Genomic DNA, 27435 nt, shown 5'->3' on the forward strand with positions numbered 1-27435 from the left:
TTCATATCAATCAGTACCTGGTCCTTCTGCTACAGCCAGTCCAGTTTGAACCTAGAATCCGGAAAAGCCGCTGCTCGAACATCCCTCATTTCTATGTATGGGTGCAACCTTTTCTTCACAGAGTCCAGCAGGAGTCTAGCCAATGGTTCACAGTACAGCAGTTGGCTTTGCGTGGGTGGCAGTCAGTGGAATGGCCATGGTCATGATGACGGCTTTGAAAATTTAATCGGGGGACTGAGTTCACAATTAAATTACAATTATATGATTATCATTTAAATTACAATTAACATATAACCCTTTAAATTACAATTCCTATTTTCTTGTAATTAATTATATTTCATTTAAATTACAAATACAATTATTCCAACCCTGATCATGGCCGTCTAGTTTGCATGTTGAAGAAAACTCTTTCAACCAATAACACATTAACTCTTACAAGACGCATATGAAGTATAAATCATTCAAGTGATATTTTCCTGTAATCACCTGGGAAAGTGTATGAGTGAAATGTACAAAGATAGTTTCAGGTTTCCCTTTGTGTACCGAGTCTTACGCTGGGCCCCTGTTGTCGTATACATAAACAGGTATCTATTGGTAGAACGATATCAGGTTGACTGATTCCCTGACCAATTAGAGACCAGTGGCAATGTATATGTGGCGAACATCGGAATAAAACGTATTTCACGAACGAATCAGACACCGTCGCTCCCCACCGTGAGTACCTGTTGCCTGTGTGCATGACAACAAGGCACCAGTTAATCTTCACACATCTTTGTTCGTGTACGTGTTATTATTAAACAACCATCTGGTAATGATAACAAAAAATAAATAATTTTAGGCATTATTATTGTTAGTAAAAGTTAGCATAGTAGTGATAATGTTCAAACATGTTTTGTTGTTTCTTTGTCTGTTTGTTTGATTGTATGTTTGTTTTATTGTTTATGTTTAAAATGTGTTGTCCATGTTTTTACAGTATATAAAATATAGACCATATACATAATTTTACGGGATGTTATTAATATTATTCATGTGGCTGGTAAAACAAGGCTGTAGTACTGTGCGTTGTGTTCACTCCAGCAACATCTAGGTCTGGATTCACAAAGGTTTATTTTTTTTATTAAACACATAAACCCAGACTCCCTAATTCCGTTCGTGTATAAAACATCTCAATCCCAATTCTCAAAGATTCGTAAATATATGTTTCCTAGTAAGTGAAGATACGGGGACACATTTTAAGTATCCTCTTGAGCTACTGTACAAAATAGCATAGCATCACATATACACTGGAGCTACAGTAACCATAAGCGTCTCTCTTCCTTACTTGGGTAAAGAAAAGTAAGATAATTAAGACACCCAAATCTGAGTGACTCGGTTAAACAACAGAGAACATTTCCTTCCGGAATTTATTGTGAAAAATATAAAACTACACAACATAACATAACAGGTGTAATATATATAAAAAATAATATAAAATTAACGTATACAAAATTAAAGCATTAAAATGATCAGCTGATCAATACACAGTTAAGTTATTTATCAGTGGTGCAATAAAATTATCAATAGATAAAGCAACAACTAGATCATATAAACTACAGTAGATAAATAAATTTAGTAGTAACTAGATCAATAAATACATCACAGAATTATTTTTGGTGTAACAACGCCAGAGAGAAACCTCTACCAGTGACGTCACTCAGCTTCTTGGTGACGTCAACCAATCTATCCGTGACATCATTCACATAAAATGTTATCGTAAAACATCAACTGTTAGAACACAAGATAAAGTTGACAAGTTCAGATGAATGCCTTCCTCTGTGGTGTCTCATGATGTGATGAAGATGTAAAGTAAGTTTATTACTGAATATTGTTGTCACATTTTGAACAAGACACCTTCATGCGTGTGTGTGTGTGTGTGTAAAATAAGGCTGCATTTACACCAAACGAGTCGAGTCGATTCATTAGAGTCATTAGACTCGAGTCAAATTGACTCATTCCCGTTCACACCGAAAGAGTCAAAACGAGTCAGGGTTGTCACTAAATTGTCAGTACCCAGCCTGTATGGACACACATTCTCTCGCTGAACTATATGTTCTATTGTGGGTTCGGCGCCATAGGAGGAGGAGGAGGAGGACCCAATTGTGGATACATGAAATCAACGCCAAAGGACAAGATTTTGGTGCCTTTAGTTAATTATTCCCAGACTTGGTGAACCATCCAGACAAATTATACAATTTCTTTGGGATGACAACTGAAAACTTTAAGAAGTTGGTGGACATGACAGGACGCTCCCGAACAAAATTTATCAAATCACCCGCCTGCATGATACTGCTCACACCACAACGGACGCGCGGTGACTGATGAAAAAATGGGTCCAGCCGTAAACATGACTCGACTCGGCGTGACTCTCCCGGTGTGAACGGTTTTTGAAAAAAAAAAAAACATGCAAATTAATGTGAACTGCAATGGCGAGTCAAGACGACTCATGACTCGTCTTGACTTGACTCGACTCGATTCGTTTGGTGTAAATGCAGCCTAAGGTTGGCTAATTATTTTTCACATTATTTATTGGGTTTAAGCATGATAGGTTTGCGCTAGAGCTTAACAACCAGGTGATTACTTGTTTAAGGAAAGATGTAATAACCCGATTTTAGTGATATTAAGAAAAATTATTCACCGTCACTTACTACACAGTCTGTAGTGACGAGAATGATAGATAGGGTAAACATTGAGTAAATCTCTTCGTTTAATGAGTGAATAGTTTGATAAAATCACTCAAATAAAATAACTTTGTATATGTGGGAAAATCTTGAGCCGTTGTAGGTTTATACTCGCGCTCTCTCTTTGTTTTGACGCCACCAGCTCAGAACCGTGGAAGTGTGGCGATGTTTACATATATGTAAACATATAAAATCATTTATACAATTAAATATGGACATATGATTTTGATTTGATTGACTTAGTTTAGCTTATATTAAACATTCTAATTCTAAGTTACGAAGATGTTTGCTGGACTCTGGTAGTCTAACAAGTACAGTATAACATTATTTAGATTAATTAATACATGTCACTGTAATGTAAAGCACTAAGTTAAAGATATGCAGCAACAACAAAGTTCCTATCACACTCTGAACTCACTCGTGAACCAGGTCAATGAGAGTCATTTAGAGGGAAAACTATGACCCGCACATCCCCTCACTGGCGAATCAAAAGTGAGTGTGGATCATACACAGGAAACACTAGTTAATTTGAAAGTTAGTGAAGCTCTGCTGAGGGTTTGGAAACACTGCGCCCTGAGGCTGTTCAAAGCCCGTGTCTCTTATACCCGTGAACCTTGTGTCTGTCATGCCGTCCTGTGTGTCTACTCCCGGCATGAACGACACTTCCGCCGTAGCCATTGATCCCGCCATGCCCATCGTGTTCATTGATCCCGCCATGCCCATCATGTTCATTGATCCATCCATGCCCATCATGTTCATTGATCCGTCCATGCCCATCATGTCCATATCGGTTTTAGGTTGAGAATAAATCGGCCATATAAAGCTGGTGAGGGTGAACAGCAGAAGGTAGCCCAGGAAGTCCCAGGAGTGGGCAGCCAGGATGGGGGTCACGTTAGGGTTGAAGGTGGGACCCCAACGAAACGCTGGGGCAAAAAACAGCCGGGCTTCTTCCTCCTCAGTCCCTGGCGACGCTGAGATCTCTTTGTTATTGTGGTGAGGGGCGAAGGTCGAGGGAGATTCAGAGTCTAAGTGCGAGGCGTTTTCCTCTTGGCCTTCCCCGAGGTGAGTGTGTATGGGAGGCTGTGAAGGTGAAGACGAAGAACCTGCGGATGAGTCCCCCGAGGCGCTGTCACTCCTGCCATAGTTTGGTTCATTACCTGACGGTTCAGCTTCCTCCTCGGACGATCGACTTTCCTCTTGGGACGACAGATATAATTTGAGACTCTTGTAGTGGCCCGCCTCTGCTCGTCTGCGGTATCCACTCTGCTGTGTCCGAGAATCACAGCGACACAAATACCAATAAATATAGATTTAGGAGAGAACACTTACACAAGGTAATATGTTTTACCTCATATTTAATATTAGTCATATTTCTTACTTAATAGTACAGTATATGTGGTTTTATTTCATATATGCATAATTAACAAAACTTGACGTGACCGACCAGTGGTGCGGACCCAAAATATAGTGGATGTTGGTGTTAGGATGAGAGATGTCTCGCCAGCCTGTGTGTTACTGAATTACGTGGTCACTTCTGTGAGTTCTTATTCTGTACTTTTAGTGTGTTCTTACTTAACATTACAAGTTACTTAGTCATTCAGGCTTTACTTGATATGTTTAACGGGGAATTTTTATTGGTTTGGCTTGGACGACATAAATTCCTAAGGCCCCATTTTTAGTGCTTGACCAAGAGCCCTATATACTGTACACCCCACCTAAGATGTTTACTGGTATGTTATAATGATCCTTTAGACTCTTCCAGCCTGTCGGTCACCAACTCTCCCAAATATTCAAAACATCCACAGGTTTTCTCTCAGCGCTAATCCTTACCTCATTTAATTAACATTCTCAGCCATCCTACATCTAGGTTTACCTTTTTTTATATCCTCTAGCTGATGTGTACAGAACTACCCCTCTACTAATTCCGTTAAATAGTCCAGGGTCACGCGTCACTAGTTAGCGAAGGTGGTTATGCGGCCTCTCAGAACCTTCCTCACGTCTGTGTTTATACCTTCAATAATCCTCCACAGCTACCCGCCCTCTACCTCTCTCCTTCCATAGCTTACTACTTCTCCTCATCCTCCATGTTAAGATTTCATTTATTGATATCTTAAAGTAAAGCAACAGCTACCATTTGATTGCCTCTTCTTCCCCAAAACAATCAAGTTACATTGATCTCTTGTACTACATAATACTGTCAAAGATGAAATGTTTACATAAAATTATATCAATTCAAAGTAAGTCATGAGCACTGAGATCGGAGATTATTCAGAAGCTATTGGGATATTTTCCCTGACCACACTTGGATGTTGTCGTCTATCATCCAGTGCTAATCTTTTCACGTTTGTTTTACATTCTATGCCAATATTCATCAATTACTCTATCTATATGGCTAAGAATCTAAGTACTAATGTATCTAGTTGTCTATATATTTAGGGAGCTAAGTACAAAAGCAAAAGCACATTTAAAAGCGTACAGTATCTATATATTACAATTAATTAAACAAGCATTAGAGTAAGCTAGTACAACGCGTATGATGACGTACACATTGTTATATATATCCGGTATTGTAGCCACACACTTCGTTCACTACAGATCTATACAAAAACAAAACTGATGCGGCCAAACTTACCATCACAAAATTTTCATTCAAATTAAACTTGATTAAACGTGTCCTAAAATTAATTTGTAAGTAAACTATAATGGAATATTTATAGTTAGATAAATATATGGGATTTATAACACTACTGTAGTCTATAAATGACTGTGGCCAATTAAAGGAATCTGTACAAAATTTATTACATGCTTTATTATTAAAATCAACTTAATACAAAATAACAGAGGATAAATAAGGTAATAAATAGATCAAATAGATAATATAATAAATAACATATTGTACAGAATGACGTATGACACACCACCACCAACGGGAAGCCTCCACCAGTGACGTCACAACGTTCACCACTGACGTATTCAACCTCCGTAAGTGACTTCACTCGAGCCTTATTAATAACGCCACCCAACCTCTACCAATGACGTCACTCAGCTCACGCTCAACAATATAAGTCGTAGCTCTAGAAATGTTGCCACTAATATACACAAATAAGGTAGTGCCAGTTAATCTTGCATTGCGAAGCGAGGTTCCGAAAGAAATACAATCCATTAGTTTTTGTTAAAATTATAGTTAGTAAAAGATAACACCCTATAATGGGCAAAGCACGGCCCGCGGGCCACATTTGGCCCGCCAATTTATTTATGTGGCCCGCCACTGCATTTGGCAATCAGAAAAAAAAAATTCTTATTAATTACAGAAAGGAAAATTTTGGAAGTTGGGTGGACATAGCAGCAATACACATTAAGTGTGTGGCCCGCGAAGTGTGCCACCATTCATGAAGTAGCCCTCCATCAAAAATAATTGCCCACCCCTGCCCTATATGTTAACAGCAGAGCCATGGTAGAATTAGTTAAGGTTACCGGCTGGTCAGTCCTCCGTGCTTTACTCGTTTTACAAGAGCTGTTGGAATCAGATTGAAAAAAAAAAGACCGTGTTTAGGTCATGTTCCAACTTAAAACAGCAACACTAGAATCTCAGGGAATCGAACGACGAGGCAAGTAGTTTATTAACTTATTTATCGAATGAGGATTCATATTACTTAACTGTTCTTCCAGCCTTCAAATTTAGGTATAACCTTTAACGTGTTGAAACTTGCACCAGTATTGTGTTGGGTTTATATGGTGTTGTTTTCTCCAGCCTGTACCTTGCCAGCTACACAATTTTATGGTTACGAGAAAAAAAAATCAATTGGCAAATATTTCCCCCAGGCTCACACAACCAGGTCAGTCCTGATTCACTCAGGAAGATAATTACCTAATCTGTGGGACGTTGATGCCCTGCCCCTGGTTGTACAGTCCTGGGTCCATAGTCTGCCCATAGCCCATACCTGGGTACATAGGCTGCCCATAGCCCATACCTATGTCCATAGGCTCCCCATAGCCCGTGCCTCCTACGTCTGTCATATCCTCAAAATACGTCATGTCGTCTTCGTCTGCCATGTAAGGCATTGCACTATACGTCATGTCGTCTTCGTCTGTCATGTACGGCATTGCATTACTTGTTATGCCCGCTGGCTCCTCTACGTCATCAAGAGGCATGTTCTTATAGACGGAGACGATCCCCACTGTGATGCTGATAAGAGCGAATAGCAATAGGTAGCCCAGGTAATCCCATGCGTAGGCGGCATTGATAGGGGTCTGGTTGCTGTTTAAGTCTGGACCCCAACCCAACAGTGGTGCCAAGAATAGCCGCATTTCTCCCGCCGGAGACTTAAGCCACGTCGATATTTCGTTTACAGCATCGTCCTGGAGGTCAGGTGTCGAGGGAGTGTCTGAGTCACCTCCACCTTGGTTTTCGCTGAGCTGAGTGTGTTTGAGAGGCTGTGAAGGTGGCGGTGAAACAGACGAGGCTGAGGATAAGTCCTTCGAGGCACTGCTGCTTTTGCTGTTGTTAGGCACATTACCTGAGGGCTCCTTTTCCTTCCTGGACGATCGATATTCTCTGCTGGACGAGAGATGTGAGCGGAGGTCCTCGTCAAGGTCCGCCTCTGGTCGTCTGCCATACCTATTCTGCCATGTTCGAGGGTCACAACAACACAAGTTGGCAAAAACCAAACAACTCTTATCACTGTGACTAAAAATGTACAGAACTTTGATAACCGTTGAAGATCTAACAAAGCAACTTTCGAGAGCTCCAACAGCCTCTATAGTCAATTAGAATGTTGAATTTAATTAGTTAAAATTTATATATACAGTAATATTTTAAGCACATTTCTTCTTTAGTGTAACATTCATTATAAACAATATTAACAACAAAGTAGAAATAATATTCACTTATACTATTCAAAGTAAAACTAAAATGCACATGCAATTTGGACATGACAGCTAAATATATACATAAATTAAGTTCTTATGAGATATATATACTTAACATGTCTCTACCTTCAACATACTGGATTATCTAACATGGTCATGGTCCTTGTGAAGCTCAACTCAACATGGCTCAGTGAGTTAACTTGGAGAGTACAAGTATAACACCTTTAATTCAGTCAACTCAACCAGTAATGACAGTCAACTGAAGCAATACAGAACTTATGATATATTTACAGACATGACAGACAACAGTACAGACAATGACAGACAACAGACAGGGCTGAGAGGGGTTACAAACTACAGATAGATTTCAAGACAGAATCGCCACATACAGGCCATTACAGGCTAATGCGTCATGGCGTCGTACACGTCATAGTGGTGATTACGTCAATGGTGGTGGGCATATTGCTGAGGTGAGTGTGTTGTTGAGGTGAGTGTGTTGTTGAGGTGAGTGTGTTGTTGAGGTGAGTGTTGCTGAGGTGAGTGTGTTAGTGCATTACTGTGGTGAGTGTGGTGATAACTGCATTATTGTTTGAGTGTGTTGCTATGGTGAGTGTCGCTGTGATAAGTGCATTACTGTAGTGAGTGTGTTGCCGAGTGTGTTGCTAAGTGCATTCATGTGGTGAGTGTGTTGCTAAGTACATTAGTATGTTGAGTGCGAGAAGACAGGGGTGTGGCGGGGGTGCATTTTGTCTTTGCGAGTGTGATGGTGTTAAGTGTGTTGCTGCCAAAGATGGGTGGGCGAATGTGTTAATTAGGTGAGTGCGTGAAGAGGTCATGAGTGAGTCAGGGTGCGTTATAAGGCCGGGGCGAAGAGAGTGTGTGGGAGGTTGGGCTGGAGTGAGGTTGGGCTGGGGTGAGGTTGGGCTGGGGTGAGGTTGAGATCACTGGGTGCGTCACGTGGTGGGAGTAGAGTGTGTGTGTGTCATGCGTGGAAATGTTCAGGCGAGGAAGGAGTCGACGTAGCGCATGGCCCGGTGTACCATGCGACGCACCATTACGGCCGTCCGGTCCTGTGCCTGTTGGGAGAGAGAACCACGGTGAGGGAGGTACACACCCGACGGGGCGGGGCGGGGTAAAGATGTTCATCACCAACGTCTGGGTGTGGAAGGGCGGAGCAGATCATCACCGGTTGGGCGGGGCGGGGCGGGTTATTGTCAACAGGTCACCGTTACCTGGGCACTTCCTGGTAGTGTGATCATTGATAACCTTTGTTGATGTATTTATGTTTACATGTAAATATATGCTATTAGCGCTGTATAACTGTAAATAATAATAGCTCCATTTTCTTGTCAAAAATTTGTTCTGGCTATTAATGACACAGGTGAACAAACAATATACTTCTTTAATAATACCGGTAATATGTCATAATATCTACTTATAATATGACCGAACTTCTCAAAGTTATATATATATATATATATATATATATATATATATATATATATATATATATATATATCATGTAAATCCACAATGAAAACGTGGATAAGATAAATCTTGATAAAATCACACAGTTGCTAAAGATGTCTTGAATAAAGACGAAAACTAAGGTGCTTCATTGCTTTCCCTGTGTGATTTTATCAATATATATATATATATATATATATATATATATATATATATATATATATATATATATATATATATATATATATATATATATATATATATGTGTGTGTGTGTGTGTGTGTGTGTATGAAATACCGAATCTTTTAGTTATAACAAATCTCTATAATTTGAAGAAAAAATATTTTAAGTGTTGAGTGAAACAATTGTTGGACGGTGTGAGATGGGTGATACACGAAGGTAATTACAGGTGTGTGTGTGTGTGACACAAGAGGTCGTTGTCACGTGGCCCAGACAGTCGGACGTCATCAATTGTAATTTAATAAACTTTACCAAAGTCAGTGTCAAGGACGGGTCTATACAACACAGGTGGAAATTTTGTTGTGACTCAAATTATTGACAGTGGTTGGAAGGAGGTGGGACAACAAACAAACAAACAAACAAACAAACAAACAAACAAAGCACGCACACACACACACACACACACACGACCTCATGATCACCCACTTTTCTTAAAAGTAGATCAGGTTCTTATTATTTACACATTTTTATTTTATAGAACTCTTCTCTCGATATCGCTGGCGTTGAAAATTTACATTTGCATACCGGCAAAAGAGACACAGTTGTTCTTCTGTGTACAGTTATATTTTCCAAAGGTTCTCAACAGTGAAATTTTAAAGTCAACCACATAAGTGTGTAGTAAGGGTCATCAAGGACTAGAGGGCAGCCTTCCTGTATACAACACAGAGGACCACTCCATTGTTTACAAATCTGTGGGTCGGGTCTAGTGCAGCTCACAGGAAGGCGACCGTCTCTGAGCGAGTTCACAATCCACTTATTATCAGCTGAACCACAGTGCTTATTGACTCGTTCTGTATCGACCGCCAGCAATACTGAGAGAGCAGCCATTAAGACTACACCACACGGAAGCTTTATGACGTAGAGGCAGAGAAAACCCGTGACCTACCTTGTTGTTGGTCACGAGAGATACACGTGTGACCACATCCCACTACACCCTAAGGCACACTAACAATATACCCTGAAGCGACACTATCTACACTACACTACACTCTCTATACAGGCTATCACAACACCCTGAACACAGATTACTACTACAACTACCACTATAAGCAAAGACACAGTACACTCTCACCAAGGCCACCCTAGAACACCTCCCAAAGTAAGCCTTCAGCCGCTGTCACCAACACCATATACACGCTGTGGGTCCTGGAGTCATTATTTAAGGATCTGTCCTCGAAATCTCATCCCGTTTATAAAATATTTTACTTCCTATATCACGTTATGTCTATACGTGGGCACAACACTGTATTATTGTAATGTACATTTAAAATATCTTAGTGGAACCTTTAGAGCTGGTGCTGATGGTTTTACAAAGACAGATGATTAAATTGAAGGAAAATTTATATACACGCGCACCTACAGTGATTTACTTGCATATTGCATACAGTATATAGTGTTTCATCTTTTTCCTTTTATTTTTTTCTTTATCCATTGTATTTGGATTTGCGTCTATTCTACTTACTGTCTTAGTCTATTTTCCACATCCTACTTAACCTGTTTTGGTATTATTCGTCTTGCCTCACTTATTCGTTGTATCTAACTCATTCTGTGTTACTTATCCTACCCTACTCATCCTCTACTGCCCTACCCAACCTCACTACTGGCCCCATGCCCAATCCTCACCCTCATCCTCCATCTAATCCTTTATCACCTCCTACAATCTCTTCCTCTATCCTTTCTTCTTTATTCCCTTCTTGTATCCTCCTCTTCCTTTCCCCTATCACCTAGCTCACCGTAAATCCAATATGGGGTTCCATTGTAATTCACATATCAATCTTCACCCCCTTTCCCCTCTCCTTTTCCCTTCTTCCCTGTTTTCAATCCTCTCCCTCTCCCCCCTCCCCCTCCCCCTCCTGTCCCCAACTTACCGCGAATCCATCCTTGGGTTCCTTGGTGGAGGGGGAGATATAGTTCATGATGTTGCCCATGAAGCTCCTCAGCATGCCGCGCCAGTCCTGCATGATCCGCTCCAAAAGTCCTGGAGTCTGGCGGGAGGGAGAGACGGGGTTAGTTGGTGTAGCAGGCGAAGTGTAGTGGGCTAATGTTTACTCTACAATCGAGTAAAGTGTAGTATGCGTAGTTAGAGCCGATGTTTACAGTATAACCGACTCATGTGTAGTATGGCTAAGTTCCACACTATAATATACAATTAAAAAAATATTAATTACTTTTATAAAATTATTTGCTTGAGCTCAGGACGGTCAGGGGCTAACTCCTCCATTACCAGCAGGTTATTTACTAAGTCATATCTAGCTTGTGGAAATTTTCTTTCGTTGTCATCTGATATGGTTGGGCGCGATCCTCTGTCAATGGAGCTTCGTGGAAATCATTCAGTTAAATCTGTCCGACAACAGGATCGGTTATACTGATATACACATAAAATTTGTTAACTGAGTGAAAGGTTCTTAATTTTGGAAATATTAGCAGATTAGAGGAATGAATGGTTTATATAAATATCTTTTGGCAGACTTCATTTTCTCTCCTGAGTATGATTTTCATGTCATCTTCCTCTGAAAGACTCGACAGCACTTCTGTTTTGTGCTTTCATTTTCAACTGTACCTTTTCTACTGTTCCCGCCACTTTAAGCGACTTAACGTCTCTTGTTTCAGGCTAGGCTGCAGACACCGGGTCATCTTTAAACAGCATATCCAACAGTAGATCGTTAAGTACTTTATAACCCAGAACATCAGTCACTATGAATGTGTTAACTCCCTCTTGTGTGGTGAGGATGTGTATACTTTCACCCCACCGCCTTGCTTAGTTTAATTTGATAATAACTTTACTGTTCACATGATACTGTTAAACTTGGTAATCACTGCATCGTATTATTTGTGAAAGTCTGATAATACAGAAAGTTTTAAAGAGTAAAATCCTAACAAATTAATTCCATTTATCACACACATCAAGGCAAAAGATATTACCCACACCAACTTATTAAATACTTCATTCTTATAACATCGTACGGTTGTAATAGAGTGCAGACCACAACACTAAACTAATTATCACAACTGTAGACTCCGGGATAAACTGTGTGAGAGCGGCACCTGTTGGATGACTGTGTTGGGGGGCTGGAACTCCTGGGCTGAGGTGGTCGTCAAGGCAGCCACCACACACACCACCAGCAGCAGTACGACGCCCCGACTCATCTTATCTGTGGAGAGTAAGTGAAGTTAGTAACCTCATACATCTCAATGCTATTGGGCCCTGAATCTAATGGGCCCCAATCCTAATGGGCCCCAATCCTAATGGGACCCAATCCTAATGGGACCCAATCCTAATGGGACCCAATCCTAATGGGACCCAATCCTAATGGGACCCAATCCTAATGGGACCCAATCCAAATGGGCCCCAATCCAAATGGGCCCCAATCCAAGTGGGCCTCAGTCTTAATGGTTAAGGTACAGCTGGGAGGGAGCATACCAGTAACATGGGACGGTATGGAAGGAAATTACCCTAACATAACAGACAGATATAAAGCACCATCTATATAAAACTACACAAATGACCGTGGGGTAGTCTCTGTATGGTGTAACTGTCTTTGAACTATAGGTAATAAAAAATTTGTTTTGGGAGCTTTATGTGACACATCTTGCCTCCTTATTGAAATAAACATCTGACGCCTTTGTTGGCTATCCTTTATCAAATTGCCTTATTGTTTATCATTGGCCGCACTTTCTATAGACAGTACCTAGTAAGTGCTTTTAGAATTTGTATCTGCATTGGCTGTATATTGAACTGTATACACATTTGTCCATTGAACAGTGTAAACTTGTTTGATGATTTAATTATATCTATCTATCTATCTATTCATCCTCACCTGCACCATCCTCCTTCCCTCACCACTAGGTCCTCTTCCCATCATGCCTTCCCAAACACCGCCCCATTACATTTTTACCTTAAATTCCTAATATTTATTTCCGTCCTTTAGTAACCTAAAATAATCTATCTTAATATAATTACAATGAAATTTCACCTGTACAGTAAGTTACTAACACTGTAATCTATTTCTGACAAACTTTAAAGTCAGGTGCTTGACAGATGCCAATTCTCGCCATGACTGAACTGGAGCAAACCTATAATGCAACAAAGTTTACGTCGTATTGTTTTGGTTGGTGTGAGCTTGTTGTAGCCAGTCACGTTGTTAGTATTACTGTTTTCTTCCTGCTGGCGAGCAACAGAGTATATCTTACATGTAAACGATGTGAACAGGAGTGTAAAAGCTCTCAGGTCTTGTTAACGGAATGTAACAAGCTACTAACTTTGAAGCTTGGCACAACAGAATCTCTCTATGATGTAGGCTCACGGGGACGTATGATGTGAGTACGGGATATGATGAATGCTTCATATTACAGTATAAAGACTCACAATACAGTGTAATAGCTCAAAATACAGTACAATAAGGCTCACAATACAGTAGATAAAGCCTCTCACCAGTATAATAAAACCTCACAATACAGTATGATAAAGCCTCACAATACAGTAAGATAAAGCCTCACAATACAGTATGATAAAACCTCACAATACAGTATAATAAAGCCTCACAACAGTGAATGAAAGCCTCACATTTGAGCCTAATAAAGCCTTCACAATACAGTATGATAGCCTCACAATACAGTAAGGCCTCTCTGGCCTGATAGATAAAAGCCTCACAATATAGTATGATAAAGCCTCCACAATACAGTATGATAAAGCCTCTATCAGTATGTGAGCCTCTCACTACAGTGATAAAGCCTCACAATACAGTATGATAAAGCCTACATGCAGTATGATATAAAGCCTCTCATACAGTATGATAAAGCCTCACAATACAGTATGATAAAGCCTCCACAATACAGTATGATGAGCCTCACAACTGTATGATAAGGCCTCATACAGTATGATAAGCCTCACTTAATACAGTATGATAAGCCTCACAATACAGTATGATAAACCTCACAATACAATTAAGATAAAGCCTCTACAATACAGTATGATAAAACCTCTTATTACAGTATGATAAGCCTACAGTATCAGTATGATAATAGCCTCACAATACAGTATGATAAGAGCCTCCTATTCTGTAGATAAAAGCCTCCTGGTCTGTTATATGATCTGACAATACGGTATGATAAAGCCTCTACTGTATGTAGTAAAGCCTCACAATACAGTATGATAAAGCCTCACAATACAATAAGATAAAACTCACAATATAGTATGATAAAACTGACAATACAGTATTGTAGTAAAGCCTCCTGCAGTATTTTGTTAAAAGCCTCACAATATAGGTATGATAAAAGCCTCCAGTCTGATATGAATGGCCTCTATTATAGTATGATAAAACCTGACAATATAGTATGATAAACCTCACATTGCTGGTAGTGATTAAAACCTCCCAATACAGTATGATAAAAGCCTCACAATACAGAATAAGATAAAGCCTCACAATATATAGTATGATAAAACTCTGACAATACAGTATGATAAAACCTCCACAATACAGTATGATAAAACTACATATAGTATGATAAAATCTACTATACAGTAAGATAAAGCCTCACAATATAATTATGATAAAACCTGACAATACAGTATGTAAAGCCTCACAATATAAGTATGATATATAGCTTCACAATACAGTATGGTATAAAACCTGACAATACAGTATGATAAAGCCTCACAATACAGTATAATAAAGCTCACAATACAGTATGATAAAACCTGACAATACAGTAAGATAAAGCCTCACAATACAGTATGATAAAGCCTCACAATACAGTATGATAAGCCTCCTAATACAGTATGATAAAGCCTCACAATATGTGATAAAGCCTCACAATATAGTATGATAAAGCCTCACAATACAGTATGATAAAACCTGACAATACAGTAGATAAGCCTCACATACAGTAAGATAAGCCTCACAATTCAGTATGATAAAAGCCTCACAATACAGTATTGGCCCTACAATACAGTATGAGTAAAAAGCCTCACAATACAGTATGATAAAGCCTCACAATACAGTATGATAAAGCCACAATACAGTATAATAAAGCCTCACAATACAGTATGATAAAGCCTCACAATACAGTAAGATAAACCTCACAATGGTATGATAGCCTCACAATACAGTATGTGGTAAAACCTGACAATACAGTATAGAATAACTCACAATACAGTAGATAAAAGCCTCACAATACAGTATGATAAAGCCTCACAATACAGTATATAAGCCTCACAATACAGTATGATAAAGCCTCACAATACAGTATGATAAAGCCTCAACATACAGTATGATAAAACCTCTGATACAGTATATTAAAGCCACACAATACAGTATAATAAAGCTCCTATTACTGATACCTGTAAAGCCTCCTGGCATGGTAGATAAAGCCTCACAATACAGTATGATAAAGCCTCACAATACAGTATGATAAAGCCTCACAATACAGTAAGATAAAGCCTCACAATACAGTATGATAAAAGCCTCACAATACAGTAAAGTAAAGCCTCTACAGTACGTAAATTAAAAAGCCCTCAATACAGTATGATAAAGCCTCACAATACAGTATGATAAAGCTCTAAGCTTATAGATAAAGCCTCACAATACAGTAGATAAAGCCTCCTAATACAATGGAATATGACCTCACAATATAGTATAATCTGATACTCACAATACAGTAGATAAATGCCTACAATATAGTAAGATAACTCCACATGACACAGTAGATAAAAACTCTAATACATTAAAAGGTAAAGCCTCACAATACAGTATGATAGCCTCAGAATATTAGCAAGTAATGCCTCTAATACTGTACGGTATGATAAAACCTCAATAGAGTATAATAAAGCCTCACAATACAATAAAGGCTTTAAACATCAAGCTTCGAGAATCATGACTAAATAAACTTCGAATATAACTTCAGTAGTCACCACCAAGTTCACTAAGATAACTGGATATGATCAAGAGGTAGACACTAAAGATAACTGGATATGACCAAGAGGTAGACTAAGATAACTGGATATGACCAAGAGGTAGACTAAGATAACTGGATATGACCAAGAGGTAGACTAAAGATAACTGGATATGACCAAAAGGTAGAGTAAGAGATAACTCGGATATGGCCAAGAGGTAGGTAAATAACTGGATATGACCAAGAGGTGAACTAAGATAATAACTGGATATGACCAAGAGGTAGACTAAATAACTGGATATGACCAGAGGTAGACTAAAAGGACTTGATATGACCAAGAGGAGACTAGATACTTGGATATGACCAAGAGGTAGACTTATAGATAACTGGATATGACCAAGAGGTAGACTAAGATAACTGGATATGACCAAGAGGTAGACTAAGATAACTGGATATAACCTGAGGTAGACTAAAGATAACTGGATATGAGCCAAGAGGTAGATAAAGATAACTGGATATGACCAAGAGGTAGACTAAAGATAACTGGATATGACCAAGAGGTAGACTAAAGATAACTGGATATGTGATAATTCAATGTTCTCTGTAATCACTGTTGGTAAGTGACAAATGTATGTTTCTCACGAGGTTTATAAAGTCCTTAGGTTTATAGTTTTATAAACCCTGGGAGTTATACTGATAAACACCACTATGTACAGTAGTTTAAACGCTATCTTGCAAACTTTGTGGAAACATTGAGACCATGGGTGATAGATTTTATGAGGCTGTCACTAGTCACACGTAAATTTTCGGAGCATATCGGCCCCCCTGCACAGATAGTTGTTTTGGTTCTGTGCATGCTTCTTCTTTCCTGCAGTTACTTGTTTTACAGACTATTAGAATGCCTGCATAGAAGTGGTAACGGGACGAGGCGGAGGGTTAGTTACTGAATTCGTAATTAAATATATACGATGGTTTAGATGTGTAATTTCCCTAAGGCGCTCTATATATATATATGTATCTGAAATTGTTTGCTAGTGATGATATAAACTAAGAGGTGGTGGTTGGGTGACGGTTCAGCAGTAAATCTATGAGGAGGATATGAGCAAGCATAGTGTCACATCACGTAATTTGGCTCATTCATATAAGTGGTACAGTTAAGTTGTGGCATTATTGTATGGTTTGGGTTGTTCGTGCGACAACTGGCCTTATAAATCTTGTCTAATTAGTGAACTCGACTACCGCACTGCTGGAGACGACGTCACGCCAGTTAGCGGTCGGACGCAGAAGAAGTAAACATTGCTGTATACAGACATCAGTGAATTAAAGCACGAGGGTATGCCTTTAACATGGTGGTGTACGGACATAGTGAGTAATGCTTTATTGAAAACAGTTAATTTTATAATGCTTTTACCAGTTTTTTATTAACATTGTTAATTTAATTGTGACCAATTTTGTAGATGCATTACCGGGTAGGTAAAAGTCAGATAGGGGAATAAAATCTCATTCTCTCAAAGGATGTTTCTGCTCTAGTTAATAGCGACCATTGTGCGGCAGTTACAGTGAGGAGTTGATCATTGCCACCTAGCCTACAGTGAAGGACTGTAGACTAAAAACTAAAAGAGGAACCTTTGGGCCATTTAGGCGAGGCGTGACGTGGTGCGTGATCTACCCTGGTTGCGTGACATACTTGTCTTCAGTCTTTTCGGACATTTTACTGTACCTCACGTCTCTTCCTCCACTGGTCGATTGTAGTCAGTATCTGTGCTGTGGTACTGTTTTAATGTCTGCGATGGTCTTTTAGCTACACACCAGGGGATGCTGCTTGATAGACCGACTCTGCGGTTGCTTGTTTGTAATGTTTGGTGTAGCCTTATAATACCGTGTTTTTTTCTGAGAAATTGGTAAGCTAATGTTCTTTAGCAGTGCGTTTTTTTCTCTTTACAGCAATTATTAACCCTCTGTTGGGGTTGTTTTTGTCGGGGCCAGTCATTGTGTTATTGTTTTCCTGTTTTCTGTGTTTTGTGCTGAATGCCTGGACACCTGTAATAACCTGGTGCCAGATATTTCTTCTAGCAAAGTCACTGGTATGGTGTCGACTTGACACAAGAAAATATGTAAAACTTTCTTATATATAATAGTAAGTTAAAGCATCCTGACGCAACTAACTTGGGTTCTTAACTGTTGTTAGGTTAGGTGGATTAAGATATCTTTTTTTTATATATATTGTTATTATTATTATTATTATTATTATTATTATTGTATTATTATTATTTTTATTCTTGAAATTGTTCATTTCATTTTTGTTTTATTAATCGTTTTTCTCTAATCTTGGTTGTGCAATTATGGTTCGTCCTTGCTATTGAACCGCCAAAGTTCAACTGATGGTGAGTGCGCACAATATATCAGTTCAACCTTTAACAGCGTTATTTGTTTATTGGTGTGTTGACTTCGTTATAATTGTTCAGAGGAATCTTTAGAAATCGTGAAATACGTCATTTAGTTTGATACCTATTTTACTTTGGAGATTAACTGTCCTTACTTTAATAATCTACTAACGTAAACCTTCTTCAGTGTCTTGTCACACTCATTACTCCTCTCCTTGTGAAAAATCTATGTGATCTTGTTTACGCTTTTACTGTGTCTCACTAGGGGTCTCTGGCTCTTCAAAACACAATCCTGGTTAATGCACAAAAGAGTTGTACGGACAATGACCTACTTGAAAAAACAGATCACATAACGAATATTGCTAAATTAAGAAAATGTTTGAATGAGCTATTACTTTCAACTGCTGTTCCTCTTGTTTGCAAATCTATCAATCTTGTCAATCAATAGTTATTTCAGTTCGGAATAATCAGAGTTACAACAAGGCACCGGAACTACTAGACCACCCCCATGTATATCTCAGTCCAGACCTCCATAAATATCTACAGTGTGAAGGTGTGGAACAACTTACCCCCACCATCGACAAGACTACGCTCCTTCCTTTAAAATCATCTCTTAAAAATATCTATTGTTAAAGTATTAATATTTTCTTGTAATAGTCTTACTATATTTATTTTATTGTACCATCAAATTTTTTTATCTGAAATTATCATATAAATAGATAAAATTATATATATATATAAAATAGACATAATCTGACCAGCTCTGTCCTCTTGTTCAACATATACTACACAATATATTTACTGCATTATATTTATGTTTTAATTCCTATTTATATATATACTTATAAAAAAAATAAAATAAATAAATAAATGAATAAAAAATTAATATTTGAATGTATATAAATAATACCACTATGCTTGTGTACTATTCAGATGCAAAGTATCATGTTACACAGTCTGCCAGAGATACATTCAGTTGCCTTCAGGTGCCTGCAGGAAGCTCAGGTTCTCAACGGCTGCAGCCATATTAATATTGTTATCATCACACTGTGTCTGTGCTACAGCTAATATTACTGTTCAATTCAGGTAGCGTTATGGTATTTGATCATCAAGTTAGAGTTAGTACCTCCTTCTTTCCTCATACAGCCAAACTGTGGAATGCTCTGCCCTTCTGTGTTTCTCATACAATCTGCAATAAGCTGGTTTTCCATCTTCGTGGTTTAAATTAAAAGAATATTTTCTTTTCAATTTTTTATTTTCATTTAGTCTTATGTTTCCCCACATTGGCCTTTGCCAGGTTGGCTATTCCCCGTAAAAAAAAAAAGTTCTGTTTGTTGGGGCTAATCATCAGGTGAAATAAGTTGAGGGCTAATCATCGGTTCAGATAAGTTGAGGCTAATCATCAGGTGAAATAATTAGGGGCTAATGGTCGGTGAAATAAGCTGGGGCTATCATCAGGTGTAAATACTTCAGCTGGGGCTAATCATCGGGTAATCGAGCCAGTAACTGAAAATACGTGCTGTATTAGGAATTTCTCAAATAAGGAAGAGTTATTTGGTTTCCGTGTTATATAATATTACATTGGTTTACGCTGACTCTGAAGGTGTTTGGTCGTGCGGCGAGGGAGACGGGCGGTCACGATCAAGGTGAGAGATAAAACTGCCTTCCACAACATCCCGTTTTCTCTTGCGTCTGACGTCATCGTGATATATCCTTTCTTTTTTTTACTTTTGGATTATTATTATTTTCTCAGTAGTTTTCATCTCTTCTTGGTGCTGATTTTTCTCTTGCCATTCCTGGGATATTGTGAATGAGGTGCACTCTGTTATTATACTGTTTCACCTATCGGATCAGTGAAGGATATCTGATGATTAACTACTTCTTACTCCAGGTAACTTGAGGGTATTGGTCTAACAAACTGGGGTCCCGGGGATTAGTTTCCCTGATCCTGGCATTAATTTATCTAAACTTTGAGTATCATGTGTCCGGTTTAATAATACTTGTATACAGTCAGAGGTAGTCAACCAGAACCTGTTTGAAAAAGTTTAAGCTTGCATTCTACTTGTTGTGTGTATTGTCTGTAATTAGAGTCCAAGTATTCTTAATTGGTATGTGGTGGTCAGAGGTCAATATTCTTGTGTATGGTGGTCAGAGGTCAATGAAATTTGGTTCAACAACTGAGAGCTTGTAGAATGTGTTGAGTGAGGAACTTCAGCCCTCGCTCTCTCTCTGTGTGTGTGTGTGTGTGTGTGTGTGTGTGTGTGTGTGTGTGTGTGTGTGTGTGTTTGCTCTCTAAATCCTTCACTGTTCCAACATAATGTTGGCCAGAAATGTTTATTTGCTAACTCCAATTAACCCAACAGCTACCTGAAGATTAAAACACCCTACCTTTGAGTTAATTTAGGAATAGGTTAGGTTCAGGTTGGTGTTTACTCTATTAATACTGTCTGCAGTGAGCCAAAAAATATCAGTTATCCGAATACATAAATAAGTATTCTACATACTGAATACATTTACTTACTACCAGTGAAAAGGTACGTCCTAAAATCTTTGGACTGATGAATTTATGATTTCTGAGCCTTAAAATTTAGTAGACCTTGGGACGGTATATTACTGTACTCTTTATTATGTCGATCAAAGAACCAACCAATATTGCCTTGTTCTTCCATCTCTTATTCTTTATTGTCTTCTCATTATTCCCCGTTTCGTTTTATTATTTATCATTGGTTCTTATTTACATCACCTCCTATTTTCTCAAGTTGCTTTATTTATTATTATTATTTTTCATCTACTTCTTCTTCCTATTATTGGTTGTTATTCATTCTCTTTTTTCTCAAATATTTGTTTACTTTTCTTTAGTAGTCCTCTTTATCACTCACAACACACACACACACACACACACACACACACACACACACACACACACACACACACACCATAGTGCCTGCTGCTTTAACGTTTCCTAATTAGCATACCCCCAGCCCCTCGATGGTACTGGGCTCCACCCTACGCCTGCCCCAACTTTCTCTCCCAGGCATTTCCCTACGTCTTCGCCAGACGATCGTACTCTCGTAAAAAAGGGGACACTGGTGATCCTTTGTGCACGTCCGGGTGTTGATGTTCACTAAGGCGTCTCTCTCTCTCTCTCTCCTGTGCCTCTTCTTCAATTATTATGATTATTATATATTACTCATTTATCATATAATACTTGTCCTTCATATATACATATTCTTTGATCCTAATTATTAATAACTTTGCCATATTAGCATAAGTATTATACATCTACATACATACATATATACATACATATACATACATACATACATAGAGTTTAACAGCGAGCTCTTTTAGTAAAATAAATAAAAAGTGTAGACAACATAATGAAGAAATAAACGACATGAAAATAACGTACAATAATGACAGGAAAAGGAGATAGAAGGAAGGGTGATGAAAAAAGAGATGGATAAGGTGATGGAATGGGATATGGGAAGGAAGAGGAAGGAGAGCTTGTTTAGAAGTGGGTGTACAAGGAACGGGGCATGAAGGCAGGGAGGGAGGGAGGGAAGTTACTGGGACTGTGCCAAGTAGGCAAGTTCACGGTAATCGGTCCTGCTGCCCTACTGATGCTGGTTGTGGTGGTTGATGTTGTTGTTGTTGTGACACTTATGGTGGTGGTGTTGTTGTGAGTGTATTGTCATATAAGCTTGTTTATAAAATATATCGCGGTTTTTATGCTTAGATCTAACTGCGTTCTTGAGGGAATCCACTGAAAACATCCATTCTTAGCAAAACAGATCCCGTTCGTGAAAGAATCAACAATTAAATCCACATATACCTGAAGAAAAAAAACTACATCTTCACCTCACACCAAACCCTTCCCCTGCGGCGAGATGAGACAGCCAACACACGGTGGATAACTCTGGCTAAGCTAACTGACTGCTGAAAGGAGAGTCAGATCAAAACACACCCGCAGTAAAACCTTGTCATCAGATGGGTTGGTTCTGTCTATGACGTGCTAGCTTAGAGGGCGAGCAAGTTCCTGGAGACCATAAAAAGACCGTTGCTAGAGTTAGAAAGCAGGCGAACACTCGTTTGGCGTAGGGGTGTTTATTACGGTAGGTGCTGTTGATCGTTCGTGTTGGCAGTATGTATATAAGGTACTGTTTCGTGTTTGATCTTCTCCAGTGTGTGTGTGTGTGTGTGTGTGTGTGTGTGTGTGTGTGTGTGTGTATTTTTAATGCATGTGTGACTTCATTCGTGTATACTTCAGTGTGTGGTGTGTGTACCTGTGTGTATGTACGTATATTAATGGTTGTATATACAGTTGGGCAAGTGTATGGAGGATTATTTAGATCATAATCATGTACAGTATAAGATTGAAGGAGGGTGGTGACTAGCCCTTGTGTATGTGATTCTTTGTTGGATGATTTTAAAATAATTGTATAGAACTATCATACGTAGATTTATTGGACGTGATTCGTGGATTTGGCTGCTATGTTCTCTCGATAAACCGCTGATTATTATTGTTATTATTATCATTATTATTATTATTATTATTATTATTACTATTATACACAGGAGAGAGAGAGAGAGAGAGAGAGAGAGAGAGAGAGAGAGAGAGAGAGAGAGAGAGATTTCAACGCGTACACCTACAATGATCAAACCAGGTATGTGTGGGGAGGGGAGGGGGGGGTAGAAAAGAAAGCTGACTTTCTATTACCATCAGTAATAGTAGATCATTATAAACAAAACCACGCTGGCAGATTATATCAAGAAAATAAATAAATCAAATAAAAATAAATTAAAGTGGTGAAGAGGTGAGAAGAAACCGTTAATATATTCAATTTGTATTAATTAATTTGTTAAATGTTTGCTGTGAGTAATGAACCGCAGAGTGTTGCTTGTTGATGTATTATGGTAGTGTGTTGCTTGATGTATTAAGGTGTGATGTATTAAGGTGGAGTGTTGCTTGTTGTTGTATTATGGTAGAGTGTTGCTTGATGTATTAAGGTGTGATGTATTAAGGTAGAGTGTTGCTTGTTGATGTATTATGGTAGAGTGTTGCTTGATGTATTAAGGTGTGATGTATTAAGGTGGAGTGTTGCTTGTTGTTGTATTATGGTAGTGTGTTGCTTGATGTATTAAGGTGTGATGTATTAAGGTGGAGTGTTGCTTGTTGTTGTATTATGGTAGAGTGTTGCTTGATGTATTAAGGTGTGATGTATTAAGGTAGAGTGTTGCTTGTTGATATTATGTGTTGTTGTATTTATTATGGTGAGTGTTGCTTTGTTGTATTTGTAGAGTGTTGTGATGTATTATGGTAGAGTGTTTGTGATGTATTATATGATGTATTGATTAATATTTGTGATGTATTAAGGTGTGATGTATGTAGGTATTTGATGTATTATGTTTGAAGTATGTTGTGATGTATTGAAAGTGTTGTTTTATGTATTAAGGTGATGTATTATGGTAGAGTGTTGCTTTGTTGTATTATGTTGTGAAGTGTTGCTTTGATGTATTATGGTAGAGTGTTTGTTTGTTGTATTATGGTAGGTATGTTGCTTGATGTGTATGGTAGAGTGTTTGCTTGATGTGTATTATGATGAGTGTTTGTGATGTATTAAGTGTGATGTATTGGTTGGTTTTGTGTATTATAGTGAGTGTTGTATTTATTAAAGTCTTGATGTATTATAGTTGGAGTGTTGCTTGTTGTTGTATGTATGAAGTGTTGTTTGTTGTATTATGATATGAGTGTTGCTTGTTGTTGTATTAAGGTGAGTATTTGTTGTATATGATTGAAGTCTTGTTGTATTAAGTGTTTATTTGTTGATGTTAATTGAGTGTTGCTTGTTGTTGTATTATGGTTGGAGTGTTGTTTGTTGTTTAGTTTAGTGTTCTTGTTGTTTATAGAATGTTGCTTGTTGTTGTATTATGGTGGAGTGTTGCTTGTTGTTGTATATGGTGGAGTGTTGCTTGTTGTTTGTATCATGGTGGTGTTGTGTTGTGTGTTGTATTATAATTGAGATGTTGCTTGATGTATTATGGTGTTGTTGTTGTATTATGTTGCTTGATATTTGTGATGTATTATGGTGGAGTGTTGTATTTATTATGGGTGTGATGTTGCTTGATGTATTAAGGTCTTGATATTATGGTTGAGTGTTGTATTTTATTATGGTGTTATTATAAGTGTTGATGTATTATGGTGGAGTGTTGCTGTGTTATTGTATTATGGTGGAGTGTTGCTTTTGTTTTATTATGGTGGAGTGTTGCTTTGTTGTTGTGGAGTGTTGCTTATTTATTATGGTGGAGTGTTGCTTGATGTATTAATTGTGATGTGTTATGGTTGAGAGTGTTTGTTTTATGGTAAGTGTTGTTTATATTATTAAAGTGTTGCTTGTTGATGTATTATTGGTATTGCTTGTTGTTGTATTATGGTAAGTGTTGCTTGTTGTTGTATTATGATGTGCTTTATTAGAGTGTTGTTGTTGTATCTTAGTGATGTTGCTTGTTGTTGTATTATGGTAGTGTGTTTGCTTGTTATTATGGTGGAGTGTTGCTTGTTGTTTATAGATGTTGCTTGTTGAGTGTTGTAGATGTTTTTATTATGGTAGAGTGTTGCTTGTTGTTATTATTATGGTGGAGTGTTGCTTGTTGATGTATTATAATTGGATGTTTATTGGTATTATGGTGAGTGTTGCTTGATGTATTAAGGTGTGATGTATTATGGTAGAGTGTTGCTTGTTGTATTATGGTAGAGTGTTGCTTGTTGATGTATTATGGTGTGTTGCTTGTTGATGTATTTATGGTGTATTAGGTGTGATGTATTATGGTAGAGTGTTGCTTGTTGTATTATGGTGAATTGCTTGTTGTATTATGGTGAGTGTTGCTTGTTGTTGTATTATAGTGTGTTGCTTGTTGTTGTATTATGGTAGAGTGTTGCTTGTTGTTGTATTATGGTAGAGTGTTGCTTGATGTGTGATGTATTATGGTTAGTGTTGCTTGTTTGTATTATGGTAAGTGTTTGCTTGTTGTTGTATTATGGTAGAGTGTTGCTTGTTGATGTATTATGGTGATGTTGCTTGTTGTTGTATTATGGTGGAGGTATTTGCTTGTTGTTGTATTATGGTGGAGTGTTGCTTGTTGTTGTATTATGGTGAGATGTTGCTATTTATTTTATGGGTAGAGTGTTGCTTGTTGTTGTATTATGGTGGGAGTTTTGCTTGTTGTTGTATTATGGTGGAGTGTTGCTTGTTGATGTATTATGGTGGAGTGTTGCTTGTTGTTGTATTATGTTGGATGTTGTATGTATTATGGTGAGATGTTGCTTGTTGTTGTATTATGGAGTGTTGCTTGTTGTTGTATTATGGTGGAGTGTTGCTTGTTGTTGTATTATGGTGGAGTGTTGCTTGTTTGTATTATGGTAGAGTGTTGCTTGTTGTTGTATTATGGTAGAAGTGTTGCTTGTTGATGTATTATGGTTGAGTGTTGCTTGTTGTTGTATTATGGTGGAGTGTTGCTTATTTGTATTATGGTGGAGTGTTGCTTGTTGTTGTATTATGGTGGAGTGTTGCTTGTTGATGTATTATGGAGTGTTGCTTGTTGTATTAGTAGAGGTCTGCTGTTGATGTATTTTGGTTGGAGTGTTGCTTGTTGTTGTATTATGGTAGGTATTGTTGCTTGTTGTATTATGGTGGAGTGTTGTTTGTTGTTATGGTGAAGTGTTGCTTGTTGTTGTATTATGGTGGAGTGTTGCTTGATTTGTATTATGGTGTGAGTGTTGCTTGTTGTTTTATTATGGTAGAGTGTTGCTTGTTTGTTGTATTATGGTGAGTGTTGCATTTGTATTATTATATGAGATGTTGCTTGTTGTATTATGGTGGAGTGTTGCTTGTTTGTTGTATTATGGTGAGTGTTGCTTGTTGTTGTATTATGGTGTGCTTGTTGTATTATTGGAGTGTTGCTTGTTGTTGTATTATGGTGGAGTGTTGCTTGTTATTTGTATTATGGTTGGAGTGTTGCTTGTTGTTGTATTATGGTGGAGTGTTGCTTGTTGTTGTATGTAGTAGAGTGTTGCTTGTTGATGTATTGTAAGTGTGTTGCTTGTTGTTGTATTATGGTGGAGTTTTGCTTGTTGTTGTATTATGGTGATGTTGCTTGTTGTTGTATTATGAACGGTGATTGTTTGATGTATTATGGTGAGATGTTGTTGTTGTATTATAGTGGAGTGTTGCTTGTTGTATTATGGTGAGTGTTGCTTGATGTATTATGGTGGGTGTTTGCTTGTTGTGTATTATGGTAGAGTGTTGCTTGTTGATGTATTATGGGAGTGTTGCTGTATTATATGGTAGTGTTGCTTGTTGTATTATGGTGGAGTGTTGCTTGTTGTATTATGGTGAGTGTTGTTTTTGATGTATTATGGGGTATTTGCTTGTTGATGTATTATGTAGTGGATTGCTTGTTGTATTATGATAGAGGTTGCTTTGATGTATTATGGTGATGTTGCTTGTTGATGTATTAGTAGTGTTGACTTGTTGTTGTTGTATTAGTGTTGTATTGATGTACTATGGTTGATGTATTTATTATGTAAGTAGTATTTGATGTATTATGGTAGAGTGTTGCTTGTTATTGTATTATGGTAGAGTGTTTGCTTGTTGATGTATTATTGATTGTTTGCTTGTTGATGTATTATGTAGAGTGTTGCTTGTTGATGTACTATGGTAGAGTGTTGCTTGTTGTATTTATGTGTTGCTTGTTGTATTATGGTAGAGTGTTGCTTGTTGATGTATTATGGTTAGTGTTGCTTGTTGTATTATGGTGTAAGTGTTGCTTGTTATGTTGGTAGAGTGTTGCTTTTATTGTATTATTAT

The 27435-nt window shown here is 38.0% G+C and overlaps 1 protein-coding gene across 2 annotated transcripts in view; it reads right to left on the reverse strand.

Moving 5' to 3' along the window:
• Positions 1–1433: 1433 nt before the first annotated feature.
• Positions 1434–27435, reverse strand: part of LOC121876601 — a 43383-nt gene continuing 17381 nt past the window's right edge. Inside the window, exons 2-4 of one of the 2 annotated variants that reach the window (XM_042381817.1) lie at positions 12339–12445; positions 11162–11278; positions 1434–3980 (exon numbers count right to left, since the gene is read on the reverse strand). In XM_042381817.1, coding sequence (XP_042237751.1) covers positions 3237–3980; positions 11162–11278; positions 12339–12440 — 963 coding nt within the window. In that variant the 5' untranslated portion in view covers positions 12441–12445 and the 3' untranslated portion in view covers positions 1434–3236. Of the gene's footprint in view, positions 3984–11161; positions 11279–12338; positions 12446–27435 lie in introns of both variants that reach the window. The other variant, XM_042381816.1, reaches the window with a different exon arrangement.

The sequence above is a fragment of the Homarus americanus genome, unplaced genomic scaffold (assembly GCF_018991925.1).
Source record: "Homarus americanus isolate GMGI-L3 unplaced genomic scaffold, GMGI_Hamer_2.0 scaffold28, whole genome shotgun sequence".
NCBI classification, from domain to species: Eukaryota; Metazoa; Arthropoda; class Malacostraca; order Decapoda; family Nephropidae; genus Homarus; species Homarus americanus.